The 19,465-nt window shown below is 36.3% G+C and overlaps 1 protein-coding gene across 11 annotated transcripts in view; it reads left to right on the top strand.

Moving 5' to 3' along the window:
• CLEC16A (C-type lectin domain containing 16A) overlaps positions 1 to 19,465 on the top strand; it is a 46,236-nt gene that overhangs the window by 4,110 nt on the left and 22,661 nt on the right. For 6 of the 11 annotated variants that reach the window (XM_015877123.2, XM_015877126.2, XM_015877129.2 and 3 more), the window contains exons 4-20: positions 413 to 561; positions 1,357 to 1,462; positions 2,547 to 2,552; positions 2,903 to 3,026; positions 3,782 to 3,956; positions 4,560 to 4,613; positions 5,308 to 5,421; positions 6,617 to 6,845; positions 7,508 to 7,637; positions 8,588 to 8,688; positions 8,908 to 9,030; positions 10,163 to 10,272; positions 10,741 to 10,785; positions 11,884 to 11,937; positions 12,510 to 12,638; positions 16,086 to 16,206; positions 19,232 to 19,383. In XM_015877123.2, the coding sequence (XP_015732609.1) occupies positions 413 to 561; positions 1,357 to 1,462; positions 2,547 to 2,552; positions 2,903 to 3,026; positions 3,782 to 3,956; positions 4,560 to 4,613; positions 5,308 to 5,421; positions 6,617 to 6,845; positions 7,508 to 7,637; positions 8,588 to 8,688; positions 8,908 to 9,030; positions 10,163 to 10,272; positions 10,741 to 10,785; positions 11,884 to 11,937; positions 12,510 to 12,638; positions 16,086 to 16,206; positions 19,232 to 19,383 (1,922 nt within the window). The remainder of the gene's footprint in view (positions 1 to 412; positions 562 to 1,356; positions 1,463 to 2,546; positions 2,553 to 2,902; positions 3,027 to 3,781; positions 3,957 to 4,559; positions 4,614 to 5,307; positions 5,422 to 6,616; positions 6,846 to 7,507; positions 7,638 to 8,587; positions 8,689 to 8,907; positions 9,031 to 10,162; positions 10,273 to 10,740; positions 10,786 to 11,883; positions 11,938 to 12,509; positions 12,639 to 16,085; positions 16,207 to 19,231; positions 19,384 to 19,465) is intronic. The other 5 variants (XM_015877124.2, XM_015877127.2, XM_032447562.1 and 2 more) reach the window with 3 other exon arrangements.

Here is a 19,465-nt window from a genome sequence, read left to right as displayed (position 1 = left end):
AATACTGGGAATGGCATTCAGCCCACTGTGTTTACTTTGGTGTTTTCAGAAACAGAGAGGAGAGAGAATTAATTATTGGTTAAAAGTATTCCATGACTAACGAGAAGAGGAAGTCATGTGAAGGCCTTTGAAAGGATATAATTTTGTGGGGGAAGAATTCTGTATGTGTGTTGTTACGAGTGTTACTCAGTACTAAACTGAGGAGGAATGGTCTCAGTTAACTGGTGTTCTTGGGAGTGAAGACATCTGCAGGGGAGCAGTAAACCACTGTTCCTGCATGCAGCCATCACTAGGGTTGTTTAGTTTTTATCTTGAAGCACTGGATAGCTTGTTGGTAGCTGGTGTGTTAAGTGCTGCTAGTTACATACTGATTTCTTTAGATTCATTCCTGTAATGTCTCTTTATTTTTCAGACTACTTGCTGTCCAATAATTATGTGAATTCTATTATTGTCCATAAATTTGACTTTTCTGATGAGGAGATTATGGCATATTATATATCATTTTTGAAAACTCTTTCCCTGAAACTCAACAATCATACTGTGCATTTCTTTTACAATGAGGTAAGTAATAAATGCGGTTGTTATATAACGATGAGATGACTTTAATTAAAAAGAAAACAAAACTGAAAAAACCTGAAGGTAGTTAGGCACATTTTCTGTTTAGTCTTCTGTCTAAGCTTGTCCAACTTACTTAGAATCATCTCTGATCATAATAAAATCATCTTCTCATTAAATGTAGCAAGTGACTTTGACATCTCTTTATTTTAGCATTTTCTTGGAGAGGAAAACATTTGTTTTCTTGAACATCTTGTGTCAGAAGCCTAAGCTTGTCTATTGCATTATTTGTCCTGAATTTGTTTTAGTCTCAGTAATTGAGAATGAAGTTATGAGTATCTCTGCAGAAATGTAGTGAAACAGGTTCCTAAGATCTGTAAGATAGTGTTACACTGGACTGCTTGAGCAGTTCTGAAGTCAGCTTTGTTGAGAATTCAGCTTGTTTGTGCCTTGTTTTCTGTTCCTCCACTTGATTTTAAGAGGCTTAGTCAAAGTCTGAAAAAAGCTGATTAATCAAAGGCTGAAGATGAAATGAGCTTATCCTTGCTTCATGCTGGGTTTTGCCAGAAGAGGGCATTAAAGCTCTGAAAGTGTGCAGAACTAACAGAAACCTCTTGATGCTCAAAGCAGTTTATTTTAATTCAGAGCTACAGAGCCTGTGCATTATGAAATAATTTCAGTTACTGAAGTTGAAAGTAAAAGTATTTGAGTAATGCACAGGAAGCGTTTTCCAACAAATTCCAACAAATATATCGTCTGTGTTTTGGTTAATTCATTATGCTTTATTTTCTCTTGTTGCAGCACACGAATGACTTCGCTTTGTACACAGAAGCCATTAAATTTTTTAACCACCCAGAAAGCATGGTCAGGATTGCTGTTAGGACTATAACTTTAAATGTCTACAAAGGTATGCTTTCCATATCTAAAGAAAAGGCATGTGTACAAAAAAACTTCATTCATTGTAATTTAAGTTGTCTAAGGGGTTTTGTTTGTTTTGTGGGATTTGAAACTTCACCACGTTGATGTGCCTCAGATACACATTTTGATTTTTATGAAACAGAACCCTACACCTTTAGTGTGTACTTGTAAATAATACTATCTCACGTGTGAAACTGATTGAAAAAACATTGTGTAAGAGTACCAAGCTTTCAGGAGGAGCTTCAGTTTATCTTCCACTAGGGATTGTGGTATGACTGAATTTAAAAACAAAAGAAAATTGAGAATATAAAGTATGTTGGTGTTTTTTTAAATTTACTTATGAATTTGAGTTTTATAGTACGTGAAGCAGTGACCTTACTGGTGGTATCACTTCCATTCAAAGTGCTTTAGAACGTGACTGTAGGATTCCTAGGTAAAGCAGCCACTCCAGTGTGAAGAAACAGACCTAGACCGTTTCTAGAGGTGCCTAATGAAAGTCAGGATGCTGCAGTAGCCAATTACTGTACTGGGCGTTCCAGTTGGGCGTAAGGAAAACGACTGCATTGTGAGAATAGGTGAATTATGAACAATTTACTTTGCAAATAGCATCTATAGCAGGAGGGTTCTTTGTAGCATTGACTGCTAGAGACATTTTTTCTGTTGGACATTTAGGAAGAGGTACCTGGTACTTGTTTCCTACTTATCAGCTGTAAACCCAAATGTGTGTTCACAGAGCAGAGTGCAGGTTTCGTATCCTATTAGTGTGCATTTACATGACTAAATGCTTTTATGGTAAAAAAATATACTTCTCTAGAATTTTGATTGAATGTTGTAGCAACGTGGAGGTTACAGTAGTAAAGCAACTCAGATATTCAGGGTTCATAACTTTCTGACTCTCCATTTGCATATGTTCTGATCTAACTCCTACGCTGTATCTTTTAGTTTAGATGCTTTGTGCTTTAGCTTCTTAAATCCTTTTGGAGGATGTCACTATCCCGGTTCCTAATCCTGTTAACTGTTGTCTGTTTCTTTTGCCCTTCCTTCACTGATGATTCCTGTGTTCCTTAATGCAGTGTCATGTAAGTCTAACTGGCTTGACTTTTCAGCATTACTGCTTTATTCTTCCGCATTATTTTCTCTTCTTTTTTTTTTTTTTTTAAGGAATGTGCTAAAAACTTTCTGAATTCCACTAGATTTATTTGCCTTTAGACATGTAAATATATCAATATGAGGCTCTTTCAAGCCAATTAAGAATTGACGTGATGCTTTTGTAGATGTCCATTTCATGCATAAGATCATCTCAGGTATATACTCATGTGAAAAGCTGGCATGTAATCAAAATTCGGAAGATTCTTTGTTGTATTCATTTTAAAAAAATCTTTAAAAAAGGAGTAGAAGCTGATTTTTCTTTCTTACAATTTCTCTGCAGTGGACAACCAACCTATGCTGCATTACATTAGAGATAAAACTGCGGTCCCTTATTTCTCCAACCTTGTCTGGTTTATTGGAAGCCATGTGATTGAACTGGATAACTGTGTGCAGACTGATGAAGAGTAAGCTTTTTAAAATGTCATTTATTGAATGGAAATGCTTTTCCCAGGCACTGATGCTCACCTCACATCATCATTTGACAACCTGCTTTTTCTTCATCTTTGTTTGAATTTTGCTGAACTTAATAGGAATTCAGAAGACAGGGATGGTATTTTGTGCTTCTTAGTTTTAGTAACTCTTTTGTGTTTCTCTTCTGAGTGCTATCCCAGCAGAACAGCTCTCAGAAAAAGATTATCTGGGAGAAAAAAAATTAGTTGGAAAGATGAACTTTATTTAATATGGGAACTGTAAGCAGTGAAATTCCCACATCGTGCACCACTATCAACTGTGGAAATGTTTTATTGCTTCAGGTTAAATAACCAGAGATAAACTAAGGTTGCTTGCTTTACTCCCCACTCACAGTGCGTGATTGTTTCATACTTCCTTAAAGTGAAAAGGTAGGTGTGTAATAAAATAGATGTGTTTTGGTTTTTTTTGAAAGAAAACCTTTTTTTTTATGATTGATTACTGAGAAGATTCTGGCAGTAGGAAGCAAAGTTTGTTAAAAGTACTACTTCTGGAAACTGGAGAAAAGACTTTATATGTGCTTCTTAGAGAAAGTATATACCTGAATGCTGTTTGGTAACTGCATTAGATATGAAAACATCTGTTTTAGGCTGTCAGTCTGCACAGGGCAATTAATAGGTCATGAATTATTAAAGTAATTAAGCTTTAAAAATTTTTACTTACCTGAGACTTTATCTGCTCTGTTTTCCAGGCACAGGAATAGGGGCAAGCTGAGTGACCTGGTAGCAGAACATCTTGACCATTTGCATTACCTTAATGATATACTTATCATTAATTGTGAATTTTTAAATGATGTGCTGACGGACCACCTACTTAATAGGCTCTTTCTTCCCCTCTATGTGTATTCATTAGTAAATCAAGATAAGGTAAGTGAATAAATGCAAATTTATAAGTTGTAAAGGAATTGTTTCCTTTCAGTATGAATAACAGTTTGTTAATCAGATGCATGCCTTGGTAGGGTTCATACTGTTGATTCTTATGTTCGTATGTTGAATCAAATAAGGACTGTAGGGGGAGGAGGTAGGTTATGTTTTGTTCATCATTATTTAGTTGATCTATTAAAATGTCTGTCAATATTGCTTTTTATTTATACATAATACTTCATTATTTCCAAATAGCTAATTCTTTAATGAGTGTTAGTGGAAAAAACTCCTTGTGAAGGAATGGTTGAGAAGGGAATACCAACTTAATTCTGGGGTGTTTATCTGTTGCAGTGTTATTAAAGGGGCTCTGACTGATAACAAGCAGGAGCCATTTTTAAGCTTGTAGACTGTGAGGTATTCTTAACTGGAGAGTCTTCATTTCAAATTGTTTACCAAAAAGTAAATTTTAAATAGCACAATCGCTAATGGATATTTTGTGGTAGAGTATGAAACAACATAGCATTGAAAATTTTGTTTAAATCTTAATCAGTATCAGTGCTTTAACTTTATGGAAATAAGTTGTTTTCTATAACTTCTTTTCCTTAGGGTGGGGAGCGTCCTAAAATAAGCCTCCAAGTTTCTCTCTACCTTCTTTCTCAAGTATGTATTTGAATTATTTTGTCCTATTTCAGAATGTGTTTTGCAGTACTGTTATAATTTGTGATATTAATTACCATATTTTCATCTATTTTGACAAAACCATTTTTAAAAAATTGACAAATACTGTTGAGCATTTTCCAGTTTTCTTATTAAATATATATATATATATATATATATAGCTCATTTTTGCTTAAGACAGAGTGAGTAGCTTTGGCAGTCAGTATTCCTCTGGAGATCTTGTAGCACACGGTGACAGCTTTTGGAGCATCCATTACAGTTTGTGTACAACACTTGATAAACAGTGCACAGTGGAATCATGCAACATTTCTGGACAGTATTTGTAAAATTACAGATGAGATTCTCCTAGACATTGTGTTGCAGTTTGAATCTACCTAAATCTGAAATATTCTCTTGAGAAAACAAGAGGGGGGGCATTGATCTGTTTCATGGCTTGTGTTTGACTTTATTAAAACTAGGTAGATTGAAATGTATCTGTAGAGAGAATTATGTTCTGTTGTGTTTTGAAGCAGATTTCATGCACTATTAGTGTTAACAATTTAATGTTACTGTCTGTCTAAACTGAAGATAACGGTGTTCAACAAGGACGTGAATGAAAGTATGTTCAGTGACTGAAATAGAGAAACCATGTCATGTAATGTGTGTCTAATATTTCTTTCCACCTTTGTTTTAATAGGTTTTTCTTATTATACATTATGCCCCTTTGGTGAACTCATTGGCTGAGGTTATACTTAATGGTGACCTGTCAGTGTTTTCTTCTAAAGCTGAGCAAGATGTTCAGAAAAACTCAGTAAGTGGTCAAGTAATATTTGGATTCTCCTTTTTAGAGGCAAAAATTCGATTTGAAATACCAATAATATCTAGAAAGTAGCTAGAAATGCCAGCATCTTGAAACTGGGAAGTTAAGGTGATTGTGTTTAGTAGATAAGAGCAGAAAAAATTGTTAAATATGACATGCAGAAAAATGTTCTTCATGTCTTGCAACATTACATTCTTACTTGCCCACATTTCTCTCTTCTGTGGTGGTCAGACATGGCCTATGGAAGACTAAGTCTTCCAGTGCTTTTATAATCCAGCCTGTGTTCAGTTCTGGTTATTGACATTTTTCCAGTGGAGCTGACTGAATGCTTTGAGATAAAGCAATCTCTTATTTGTGTTAGGAAATGTTTGACCTTCTACTAGTTGCATACTGACTGTTGTGTGCTACTTGTGCAGAAGCAGCTTTGTTACTAGGAAATTTGTGGTGAAGGGGTGAGATAGTATATGTTGTATAAGGTTTTTTCCTGTTCCGTTTACTGTACAGAGTTGCAAAATATCTGTAGCACGTGTTCGTGTGCTAACATTAATGTGAGGAATATTAGGGATTTCCTTTAAATATCTGTTCATCTGCTCTCATATTTGTAGTGCTGTTCTAGGTTGCTGCTTCTTAATGGTTCTGTGACCTCCTGCTACACACACTGTGAGCTGTCACATGTGAGCAGCTACCAAATAGGAGGCTGCTGGTTTTCTAGCATAGACACTGAGCAAAATTGTACCATAGGTGGAGCTTTGTTGCCAAGCATGGTGGTGCCATGGGTGCAACTGTATTGTTTAGGAAATTCAGTGTATTTCATATTAATACGTGGTTACCAATAGACACTTCTGATTTTGCTGCCTTTTTTCCTATTTGCATGCAGTCTTTTAATTTTATTTGTATTAACTGCTTTACCTGTTAAGCAAAATCCAAAGAAGGGAAATACAGCTTTAAGAACCCTGTACTGTTCAGCTGATCATTTGATTTATTCTTTTTCTCAAAATGGCATCCTTCTTAATGACAAGTCTTTAGGTTATGCTACTTTGGGTACAACTTTCATTGGTTTGGTTTCCTGTATTTTGAAACTCATCTGAAATTTAAGTTTTTAATTTTAAAACTTTGTGTGAAGTGTCTTTTATGGAGTTCCAAATGCCTTGATTACAGCTCAAGTGTAAAATCTTAATATTTGTAGGCGAAGTCAAGTATCAGATGTTTCATAAAACCAACAGAAACACTTGAGAGGTCTCTTGAAATTAATAAACAGAAGGGGAAGAAGAGAGTGCAGAAAAGACCCAACTATAAGAATGTTGGTGAAGAAGATGAGGAGGAAAGACAATCTGAAGATACCCAAGATGACTCAGATAAAACTAAAAGCACAGAAGCAAGTTCAAAGGGCATCAGAACAAGCAGTGAAAATGAAGGTGTGTGCATTAGCAAATAAAAATGCTGCTTACATTTTGGGTACTTAAATTTACTGTGTACATCTAATTTTGATCTATTAGATGGCTTGGTGTCTTGTTGCAGTAGGTTAACATGGAAATACTAATTTATTTCACTCTCTTTTGGCTGTGTTTTTTTCTGTGTTAAATCTTTCTATCAGGAGGTGTACTTTTAGTCTGATTGAAAACCATAAAAAAAGTCTGATGCATGTGGGACTGGGTACCTTGTTTGCTCTAATAGTAGAAAGCCATTTACACCCTCTGGGAAACTTCACTTCCCCTGTTAGTGCTCATCAATGTTTTCATGAATTTTTGTTTTTCTAAATGATGCTCTGTGTTTTATTCCTGTGGTTTACAGGAAAGAGGCATTACTGCTATTTATTTATTGAACAGAATAATTGGCATATTTTCTTTCGTATGTTCTGTGTATGTGTAAATTTCGTATAGCATTAGATTTCATACAGGAATGCAAGCAAGCATTTTGGCTATTATGAAGAAAAATTAGTCTACATTCAGTTATTTAAACTTTTTGAGGCTGTGGCTAATGCCTCTTGTAGTTGCATCAGTGTCTTCTAATGCAAAGTGGAAAATGTAAAAGCTCGCAAAAACTGTTTGTTAAAAAAAACACCATTTTTGTTTTATAGAAATAGAGATGGTGATCATGGAGCGATGCAAACTCTCAGAATTGTCCATCTCTGCCGTGACAGAACAGAATACAACAGATGAAGAAAAGAGTGCTGCTGCCTCTGGAAGTGAGATAACAAACTGGAACAGGTATGGAGACTGTAACGTCTTGCTGAATTGCTTCTGTATTTGCCTTCCTATAGACTTTCTCATCTCTCTTATGGGATGTCTCAAATCTGCCTTTAATTAAAGTTACGAGTGTTCTCGTAGAACAGTCAGATGGGGGGCAATAGGAAGATAGAATATTGGTTCTCAGTTTGGAATATGATCCAGTTTCTTTGTTAAGGTGGTGCTTTCTTTCACGGCATTTGTGATACCTAAAGTTGGTAAAGTTGAGTTACAAAGCATTAGCTCGGTAAAAACAGAAACTTAAAAGTTTTCATTCCAGAACTTTCCAAAACCAAGCTTTCTAAACCATCACTAGTGCTTAAACATCGGAGACCAGAACACTTCTGCAATCAAAAGCTTTAACTTTTCCACTTAAATGTTCTTTTCTTTTTCATTTTTCCCTCCTTTAGTCAGTTGTGTGTACAGTTCTTGGCAGCTGGTTTTAGTGTAGCCAACCTTGCTCCAACTGTTAGTGAAAGTTAGTGAAAATTTCCTTCTTGCTCTAGTAGTAGTAAATGCTTTTCAACTCTTCTTAGTACTTGAATTTTAAGATAGGTCTTTTTTTCTTTTTTAATGCAACAATGATTGCAGCTTCTTGAACTTAATTATGTATATGTGCACTGAAGCTGTACAGTGCTTCTGCGTACATATTAAATGTGCTACAAACAAACCTAGTAAGTGTATGAACAGGTAGTTCTCAGAAAAGTGTTATGAAACAATTCCCATAAAAATGTTTGAATTAATGTCAGAATGTAGAATGAGACAATACCGTAATCTGAGTACTTTCAAACAAGTTATATTTTGCTTTAATGCCTGAAAACGTGCATTACTGTAGACTTCTTTCATTAGCTGTGTGTAGAGCAGGATAGTTATTGATTTTCCTGTAAATGTTGTCTTATTCTTGACCATTTCAAAGTTTTTCCTTTCTGCAGGCCATTCCTTGATATGGTCTACAATGCACTGGACTGTGCTGAAGATGATTACTACGCCCTCTTTGTGCTCTGTCTTCTCTATGCAATGTCACACAATAAAGGTAAGCCATTTTCCTAGAGAAAGTAAATGAAATGTGGTCTTAGGTTTGAACAGTCTCATAATGTGTTTAATCATTTTGTTGTTCGTCCTTTTCCGCTTGATAATTTTGCAAGTTGGTTTTGAATTTCTTTGTATTGCTAGTTATGCTCTGCCATCTATGAAACGCTTACCTTGAGGCATAGTCCTGTTTTCTAATCTACTTCATTTTCTTCCTGCAAAGGCATTGACCCAGTCAAGCTGGAGAGAATTCAACTTCCCGCTCAACATGCTGAAGAGAGAAATTCGTATAATCATGTACTTGCAGAAAGGCTCATCAGAATAATGAATTATGCTGCACAACCAGGTATCACATTTATAATATTTGTTTTCTTTGCAAGCTGAAAAGCTATTTAGCCTCTTGTGTATGACATGAAAGTGTCTGCTTAACATGCTTTCTGTTGAACAGTAAGTAAATATGGGCTGTGAAAGACAAATACTGTTTTTTCTCAATTGTTGAGTAACCGGAAACTACATTTCTGCTGAATAGTTGTTCAGATCATGTTTTAAGTTCTAAACTGTTCTGCAAAAATCATATTTTTTTTTCTTAATTTCAACTGTTTTGTCAGATAAGGGATAAAAGGCTTAATGAACTGTTCCATGGAAATGCAATTTTTGTTTCAGCCACAGTTCCTCTTGCCTACGGTGCCCCTATTAAAACTTTAAATGGGTGGAACCAGTTTCCCCTGCAGCTGATGCACTGTTGTTACCAATTGCCTGCAGAACGAAATCTAGTGCTTGTTTAGCACACAAGTCTTCTCTGTTGGCTCCCCAGTGGTTGCAGCTTTCTTCAGTCTGTATCCTGCTGTGGTGTGGGGTCATTCATGGTCTGCAGTATTGGTATCTACTGTGACGTGGTTCTCCTTGGGCTGCAGTGGGACCGCATGCTTCATTGAAGGTCTCTTTCATGGGCTGCAGTGCCTGGAGCACCTTGTCCCTGTCCTTCACTGGCCTTTGTGTCACATTTTTTTTTGGTCACATTTTTCTCAAATTCTATGTTTCTAATTTTTTAATAATTTTACTGAAAATATAAACTTAAACTCTCAATACATTCTTTCCTTTTGACCTCTCTGGATTTTTTCATCCAGGCTTTGCCTAAATCCTCTGGATGTAAAGAAGGCCTGTGCTTTACTTGTATGCTGTATACAAAGCATCATTTCATCTTGTACCTTTACCCATGCCAGCCAACTGATTCTCCCCTGATCCTAGTGTAATTCAACCTGTGTTTCCAATTAACTGAGGTGTTTGGTTTCAATGGCTTTTGCAGTGAAGTATATCTATTACCTTCTTATTGCATGGTTCTGTTTTTACCTAATAACTCTTCTCATTTACATCTTGCAGCCATCCACACTATACGTCAGCATCAGCAACCACCCTTGTCAGGCAGGGTGTGTTTGACAGGTGCTGCTGTTTCTTATATTGAAATTCTCTTTTCATAGATGGAAAAATCCGTTTGGCAACTCTAGAACTTGGCTGCCTCTTGCTGAAGCAGCTTGTGTTTTCTAAAAATGGCAGCATAATAAAAGATGTTCATCTTGCATGCCTTGAGGTTAGTATTTTTAATTCACATTGCTACTTTTAGCATTACTTGTTAGCATCTTGCTGTATAGTTGCACAAATGTTTTGTCTTTTATTGTAATAAGCTTAGTGTGAAACTTGAGCCTCTAGTCTTCCATTGGTGATTCCGTGCAGTGAAAGAAGCAATAAATACACTGTATGCAATTCTCAAGTCTGCTGTTACCTTACTAATTAACTCTGAAAAGTTAGTTTCATTTTTCTCTCGGATGATTGTAAAGTTAACCATCTCAGCAGTGTGAAGAGAAGTACTTTTGAAACAAACAAGCTCAGCTGAGCTGTGAGAGCTGGAAGTGCTGTATCAAATTCTGAGCTGAAGGCTGTATGTATGGGGATATTAGTTGTTTTCTCTGTTTGAGGTTCTGGGTGCATTTGTTTTAATGTTACTTTTGATTAAATATTCTTTTTTTACTCCCTGAAACAGTTATTTTCTATTTTCTAGGGTGCAAGGGAAGAAAGCGTTCATCTCCTTCGCCGTTTCTATAAGGTAAATATGCAGAGGGTCGTAAGAAACAAATCTTTACATGTGGATTTAAAATAAATTCTGTAGACCAATCTCATTCCCAAAGAAAGCACTATATATTTGTTATGGAGAAGGAAGCATTTTGTTAGATAGTTTCTCTCCTTCCTACATTTCCCATAGCCCATTGAGGTACTTCACAAAAGGGGTATGAGAAGTCCCCATAGGCTTCTGCATCAGAGGACAAATGAGTAGTCATGGTTTTATTGCAGCTGCTGTGCATGTGGAGTATTCATGCCATTAGAAAGTTTCTTGGATTTTACTAACGGCTCTAATATGGAAGATGCCTCTTTTTGGCATTACTTCTTGTTTGTATCTCATCCAAAATGATGATCTGAAATTCTATTTAATCTTGTTTCGAGACCTCTACAGCTTTTTGCTCTTTTTAAATGTTGTAAACAGTGAGCCCTAAACGTGAACTTCTTAGTTACAGATTTACTGCCCCATTTAGTGTCTGAATTCTCCTCCAATTTGTGCTCAGATTCTCTCGAGGAAGAAGGTACAGGGTTATTTTTAATTTCCAGTAAGTAAAAAAAAGTTTAAAAAAAGTAATTTGTGGTGTGCTGACCTTGGCCAGCTGCCTGACACCCACCCAGCTGCTCTTGCGCTGCCCTTCCTCTAGGGAGAAAATGAGATGAAAAAACCACATGGGTTCACGTAAAGAGAGACAGATTGTTTAATAATTACAGTCATGGGCAAAACAGATTCAGCTTGGGGAAAATTTAACTTACCACTAATTAAGTTGGATTGCATGAAACAAAGACTGATGAAAACAGCACCTTTCCTTCACCTTTTTTTTTCCTCTCCTCTGCTCCTGGATAGCATTTTGCTCTTCCTTAAATCCCTCTTTTGCAGAGGCACAGCCAGTGTTGCTGTGGGACCTGGCTATGATGGGGCTGTTGGAGTGCTGGCTGTGGCCAGCCCCAGCTTCTTCCAGAAGTCATCCCTGCTGCTCACCCCTTGCCACCTACACTCACTACACAATTAAATAAAAACAAACATGTCTCCTTAGCCATGTTTGTGGATTCATGATGTGTTCATATTTCTTTGGTTTTTGTTTTATGGAAGGGAGAAGAAATTTTTCTGGATATGTTTGAAGATGAATATCGGAGTATGACAGTAAGTGACACCTGTATAAGTCCCTCCGAAAATCTTCCAAACCAGATGCAACACAGAAAAAAATATTTATTGAAAACTAATGAATGTAGCTGTTACATCTAGCAGTAGAATAGCAGAATGGTTTTGCTCCTCTGAGGAACTGTCTGCACTTGCATAGGTTGTTTGTGAAAAACTTCACAGCTCTTTATTAAATAAAAAGCACCATCAGCTTCTGGAAGTGGGTATACAAAAGTTTCTTCATTCTAGGGACCAAGACATTAGATTGATTTTATTATTATTATTATTTATTCATTTCAGTTGTTAAACAAAGTCATAATCTTCCTATGTTTGAAGCCCTGCAAGGTTTTTCGATGTGGGAACTTCAGCAGTGTGTTAGGGAACAGTGAACAGATTTAGAATTTAAAATGGAGATTGCTTGTGAAGAGCTTTAAATAACATGGTTGGTATCAGAAGTTCTCAGAACTCTGTGACAGCTCCTTCCTCTCCATCTATGTGATCATTAATTGTATTTGGAAGAAAAACTGCAAACTTTCACTTTCTGTATAATAATCAGCATTAAAATATTTTTACAGATGAAGCCCATGAATGTGGAGTACTTGATGATGGATGCCTCAATTCTGTTGCCTCCAACGGGAACACCACTGACTGGTATTGATTTTGTGAAAAGATTGCCTTGTGGAGATGTGGAAAGAACGCGAAGAGTAAGTAAGGCCTTTTTCCTTTCATTCATGACGTGTTAATGTCAAAGGCAATGGAAATACAGGTATTTGTTCTCAAAAACTGCTTGATTGGAAGCTCCATCTGTAACATCATAGAAGCTTAGTAAAAGAACTGTGTAGAGCATATAGTATTTCCCTGTCCCAATGGAGAAGCCTTTTTTCTAATTTCTTGTAGTCTCTTCAATGTGTTCTTGTGTTGGGACTCCAGTCACAGAAATTTACATAAAATAACATTTGATTACCCTCATTAATACTTTATTCATTCCTTCACTATCTGATATCTCAGTCTACGATTATATTCTTTTAGTATGAAGCAAACTTGGCTTCCAGTTGTTGTTTTGCTCCATCAAGAAACACATTTAATTCTGTTGAAGAACATTCATCTTGCCCAAAATAATTCAGTATAGAGATGATGAGAATGAGGAGGGCGATAGCAAAATACTTCATATTTTGACTGATGAGATTTGTAGAGATGATACTGACACAGATAACCACGATAATCAGTTTTGGCCTGCATCCAGCAGTGTCCTGTAAGCTCTGTAGTACTGCTATATCTTAACAGTGCATTACTGCACAATAATGCTGTTTGGAAAGTGCTATTCTATGAGGAGTTTTGTGCTTGTGTAAGTGTATGCAAAAGTATATTCAAGTACTGTTAAAGAAAAAAACAGATTTCCAGTAATCTTTCAAATAATTTTTCTTTCAGTGCTATTTATGAGCCACACAACTGTTGTTAACACAGGAACGTTTTTGATAAAGTACAGTAAATTATCTTGAAAAGTATTGTTGGGAAGCAGGGATGTTTTCATAGAATTTTTTCTGTGAGGTATTGAACAGGACGGTACCCAGAAATTCTTCCTGATGGAAACTACTGTATTAGTTTAATGGAATAAATAAGAATAAATTTAAATTAGTGGAAACTCAGAACATAAATATTCCTGTAAGTTATTTGCAGCCTTTTTTATCAGCAGAAATTCCCAGAATTGTCCTTTCTTGTCGGTACTCCTTCCCTGAATTTCTCAGAATTCCTATTGCAGCTACTTCTTGTTAAGCTTTGCATTATCTCCTCCTGCTGCTGAATTGCAGTGCCAGTAAGCTGAATTTCTGGAGCGTCTTGTGACAAGCTGCTGGTGCTTAACCTACTAGAATTCTTTTGGCTGACAGTTTAAAATGGACGATGATTCAATTCTGAGCATCCTATGGCATGATTCCAATAAATTTGTCAAGCTTTGTTTTGTTAGCAAGTGAAGAAGTCCCAGTCCCATGCTTTGATCTTATCATGAGCTCTTAGCTTGGAAATCTGATCTCTTTATATTTTCACTTCTTCTTTTTCTGTAGAAAGTCCCTGCAAACGGCAATTATTTTCCATTTAACAGCTTTAGGAGGAGCTGCATTTCTTGCTTCTGACTTCTATAGTGAGACAGTGATATGTCTCTATGTATTGGTACTCCTTTGCATATGGTATGCATGTTTAAATGAAAGAATCGGCACAAAGTTTACTTTATTATGCATAATAGTTTATGGCAGAGAGCTCTTCAAATTTGGTTCTACCTGACTCTGAAAACAGGACAGTCGAAAAAAATAAGTTACTGGCCTTGGAACTGTTCTGCTGCCATATTGAGATCTACCAAAGTTAGTGGATATAAAATCAGTTCTCATGCTTTCTGGTTTATATTGTTATTGTAAGCAGATTTGGGCCATAACTTGTAAGACAGTAGTTGCTTTTTCATCTGGCATTCCTGAATTCTTTTATTCTTGTAAAGGTTAATTCCTGATTTTCTTTTCTACTCTTGTAGATGATTCTACAGTAAATGCAATTACATGTTGGAGATGAGTGACAGTAGTTCTGTGGGGAATGCATGTGAGGATAATTAACACTGTGTAGGAGGGGAAGAGGGTTGTGGGGAAAATAAGTGAAAGGCTGAGTGATGGCTGCCCTTTGAATTAATTTGTTTTAAAAGGTAAAAAGCCCTGGTGGCTATTACATTAGAGTTAATAAACATGCAAGGATGGTGCTGGTTTTGATTGAATATGGAAACTTGTAAGCCCGGTACCGTTAATTGTTGAAGCATCTGGTAGTAAAACTGTTATTTTAGTCCCATTTAATTTCATCAAATTCACAGTACTCTTGAATGCGATCTCCCCAGATGGGAGAGATTATCTCCTATTATAAACTGGCTCTGCTCTGGCTTGTAAGATAATGTTCTTTTTTTTTCTTTTTTTTTTTTTTAAATAGATATGGCTTTTGCTCCAATATAATCACGTTCTTCCCCTACTAGATTTCAACAGCATATCAAATTCATTCGTTGTCACATCATATAAGTCAGATACATGAGTTCTCTCTCTTCATCTCTGTTCTGCCAGAAGTTTCTGTAAGCACTGCCAGTATGACAGCTGGCCAAACTTGCTTCTGGCTCACAAGATCCGTAGCCACATTGTCTTTAAAAATACAAAGGGGGTGAAGAGTTCTGCCTCAAAGCAGTTTAGGCAGGTTTTTGTAATGCTTCCTGCAAACTGGGAGTGCTCAGGCACTGCAGCCTTTAGTGAATTCGGTGCTTTTACAGTAAAGCAGCAGCCACTTAACTGTGTGCCACAGGATTCCTATGTAGGAAGTTCTTTTTTTTAAAATAAAAAAGAAGAGAAAAACGGCACCAAGCAGCTGTTAACATTAAATGATTATTTGTGTTTATTATACTGAAAGAACAGTCCTTGTAGTAGAAGAGGTGCTTTTCAGAAAGCGCCTTAATAAAATCACTGCTGTTCTTTGCTGCTTTATCTCGTCTTTGCGTACCATATGGCATGTATTTGTAAATCAAAACAAGAATATAAATTTCACAGCATAGATGTTGAAAGCTCCTTGGGGCTAGTGCAGCTTTCCGAGTGCTTTGCCCAGATGTAGGCCATCTGGGAATATAAAAGTTTATTGAGAATGCTCTGTTACGAGAGGTTGGTGTGTATGAGCACTGCAAATTGAGACTTGGGAATCCCCACTGTCTTCTCTCAAACTTGTTGGGCGTTGTAACTTGACTGACTCCATGGTGTTTTCAGTTCAAAATGTGAGTGTCTGAAGACTGATTGCTGGTCTGGAGCAGATTTTGTAAATGAAATCAGTTTTCAAATTTATTTTTTTTTTAAATGGCATAAGTTTTTAGTCTGTTTAAGCAGCATTTGTGATGATTTGCATGTCACAGTGCGTGAGCTTTTTAGTGGGTATAAGCTTTGTTGCTTCTAAAAATAAATAACATGCATTGACTTCTGTATACGTTTTTAATTGACTTTTAAATCATGTTAAGTTTTGTTAATTTAAAAGGTAAACATACTGTATGGCAGCAAACTCAGGAGTTGTTAAAGTATCTAACTTTTAAGATTATGATAAGGCATGTAATACCGAGTACAGCAATATTTTAATTGTCTTTTTAATTTCTCAAGGCAATCAGAGTTTTCTTTATGCTTCGTTCATTATCATTGCACTTGCAAAGCGAGCCAGAAACCCAGTTACCACTGACAAGGGAGGAGGATCTGATAAAGACAGATGATGTTCTCGACTTGAGTAAGTATTCCCTCAGTTTCCCAAATTGAACCCATTTGGTCTTTCTTTTTATAATATATACCCAGCTTTGTCATAATAGATGGAAATTTGTTTATGTACATAGCAACAAAATGGCAGAGCAATGTATTGAGTGCTTGTATAATTTGCTACCATTACAGCAAACCATGTTGTCAGAAGCAGTTCTGACTTTACCCTTCCACAAACCTTGAAGTCTTTTTCCTACCTGAAGGTTTTAATTTTAATTTTGAAACTTCCATGACTGCTTATTTTGAAAGGAACTCAAACTCCTGAAAAAACTTTCCTGAAAGAACAGTGCATTATACTGTTATAACACTTCTAGGTTGTTACATTTAAAAAAAACCTGTCCAAGTGTTCATTAGTTTTGAATTGCTGAAGGATTAGTAGTATAGAATTAACTCAGTTTCCTGTTTCAGATGAGCTAGATATTTGTTGTCATGTTGACACTCTTCCAGAGGGTGAGATGAAATAATGAATCATAATGAAGAAACTGTAGCATATGGTCCTTCACAGCCTTAAAGTGGAAATAATAGTGTAAATGAGGTGTATTATGACTAGTGGAAAACCAAAAGGTTCCGATAACAGTTGCCTAATAAATTATGAATGTTCTTTTCTGATATTTGGTAAGCTTTGACAGTAATGCTTTGCCTTCAGTTTCTTTTCACATCTGAAATGAAAAGTTGCTCTGAAAAATCAATTTTCTGATTTCTTTGTCTTAGTAGCTATTGCATGTCTGTAGTCAGGCAGCTTAGGCACTATTTCCATATCTTTTCACCTGTGTTCTTTGGTCTCTTTACTGTTGCACTGTAGCAGTATTAATACTGGACAAAACCATATTTGACAACTTTACTGTTCTTTGTGCATGTGTCATTTCTGCCACAACATTCAGCAACTCTAAATTCCACTGTAAGTTACTTCAGTTCTTGAAAATGTGGCTGGAATTACTATCAACTGATTTAACCCGTAAGAGTTGGATATGCAGGACAATAGTACAATAACTGTAATGTCATGAGGGTGCCCTTTAAAGCTCTATGCATTCTGCGTATCACTAAGAATTATTCATTAGGCTTTCTTTGCAGAAATATAACAAAAATAACTTTTAGAAGAGCTTGTTTGTGTCATTATTGTAGCTTGATGGAGAAGAAAAGTATGGAATCTTCTAAGCTCTTCTATACAACCAGCCTTAGTTTCAAAGCAAAACTTTCAGTTAAATTCCTTGCTCATTAAAACTTAAATAATCTGATACCAGGTTTGGTTTTGTCATGGCTGACTCTTCAATTCCAAAGAATAAGGCACACCTGTAGCATCTGCAGCAAATGCCTATTGGCTTTTGAAAGGACGTGTCTGACACCTGCAGTCTGTCTGAAACTTACCCACCCCAATCCATTTTTCATGTGAACTTCTGTTTTCTAAAGAGAGGCATTTAATGTTCCTCTGAAAACTGTCTGCGTTTCTGGTTAGTGAAAGAGCACCGGAGGGTTCTAGCTCACCAAGTTCCCTTGGCTTTTACATGTTATCAACTTCACTCCCTTCATTTACTTAAGTCTGAAGAGTAAATATAATATTTGTTACAGTATAATTCTTTTTTGTTGAATAGCTGTGCTTATACATAGCTGTTCATTCTCACAAGGGAGTTTGTTGTTTTATTCTGTTTCTGTGGCTTTGAAGGAGCATGGCATGAATCCTATGCATTAAGTATGACTTTCCTGAAACTAGTTCACCTTGAACCAGAATGTAATTTCTAGACAAACATCTTTTCTTGCTTAGAAACATTGTCCTATGAAGGAACAGTCCATGGATTGCATAGTTCCATCAATTGTTTTTCCTATGAAGCTGCTGCTGTTTGTAGCTTCAATGTATTATATTAGCCTCAGATTTAATTTTTATTCTCTTTGTACTATTTGTGCATGAATTAAAATTTCCCCCAAGTACTCTTTGAATTACATTGAATTGTTAAGCTTTTAGCTAGAAAGAAGGTATTTAATTCTAATGGATTGCTGTGGTTGTCTTTCAAGTTTCTTTCAGCCTGCTTTAATATTATGCATACTCAAACTAACATGGTTTCACAGTAATGATTGAGTATAAAGCAGGGTTCCTACCTGGTTGTGTACACCTCAAGGTCATGGATAATAGGAATGAAAGTGTAAATTTGATCAAATAAAGAAAAAACTTATCCAGATTAGCAAAGGTCAGCTAGGAATTGTCAGCCTCCATTTATGGGACTCTCAGAAGACTTCATCTGTTGTAAAGAATGTGATTCGGTTACTGAAGAATGATAGGTTGGAACTGGAATACATACCTTGAGGTATGGAAGGATTGGGGAAGGGAGGCACTTTGTTTTGGAGATGTGTAGTTTGAAGAGGATTTTAGTGTGATGGCTAAGAGAGGTTCTGATTATACATTCGTATTGAATAATGTGGGTGGGAAAAGATGTAACCTAATTTAATAAATAACAGCAAAAAGGTACAATTTACGGTCAGAGCCCATATAATCTTGAAGCTGGAAGTCTTCCAGCAGTCAGAAGAGCCAGGTTTCAGGCTTCTAGAAGTGTAAATCGCATTGGACTGGAGCCTAAGTTTAGAAGGAAGTGTAGGTGTATCTGCATGCAGCAGCACTGGACTCTGTGGTTTTTCAACAAGACTTGAGGCTTCGATTTAGTGAATGAAATCAGCAGTGGTGCAATTCACCCCTGAAATAAAATGGAAAGGGGATGAAGGTGATTTAAAAAAAAAAAAAAAAAAGCGTTATAATATATAATCTATAAGTAACTCCAAACACTTACTTGTATTATAAGGACAAGGCTCAGAGCCATCTGGATATTGTCCTATGCAGCCTGCATGACTGCACCTGGGTGACTCTGCTTTTGAGCAGCAGGGTTAGTCCAGATGACCTCCTGAGGTCCTTCCAATCACATTTGGTGATTTTGTTTTAACATTGTGATATGTGAAACAACCAAAACCAAGAATCCTGAAGTTCAGTAGCTGTATAACTTTTTTTTTTCTTTCAGATAACAGCGATCTAATTGCTTGTACAGTCATAACAAAGGATGGAGGTCAGGTTCAAAGATTCCTGGCTGTGGATATTTACCAGATGAGTCTGGTTGAGCCAGATGTTGCCAGGCTTGGTTGGGGAGTAGTTAAGTTTGCAGGCCTTTTACAGGTAAGAGGTTTTAATATGGGTATTCTACATTTTCTCAGATGAAAATCTCAGTTTACGTAGCTAAATACCAATACCAATATTA

This window comes from Coturnix japonica, chromosome 14 (genome assembly GCF_001577835.2).
Source record: "Coturnix japonica isolate 7356 chromosome 14, Coturnix japonica 2.1, whole genome shotgun sequence".
NCBI lineage: Eukaryota > Metazoa > Chordata > Aves > Galliformes > Phasianidae > Coturnix > Coturnix japonica.
This window is presented reverse-complemented; position numbering and strand designations above follow the sequence as displayed.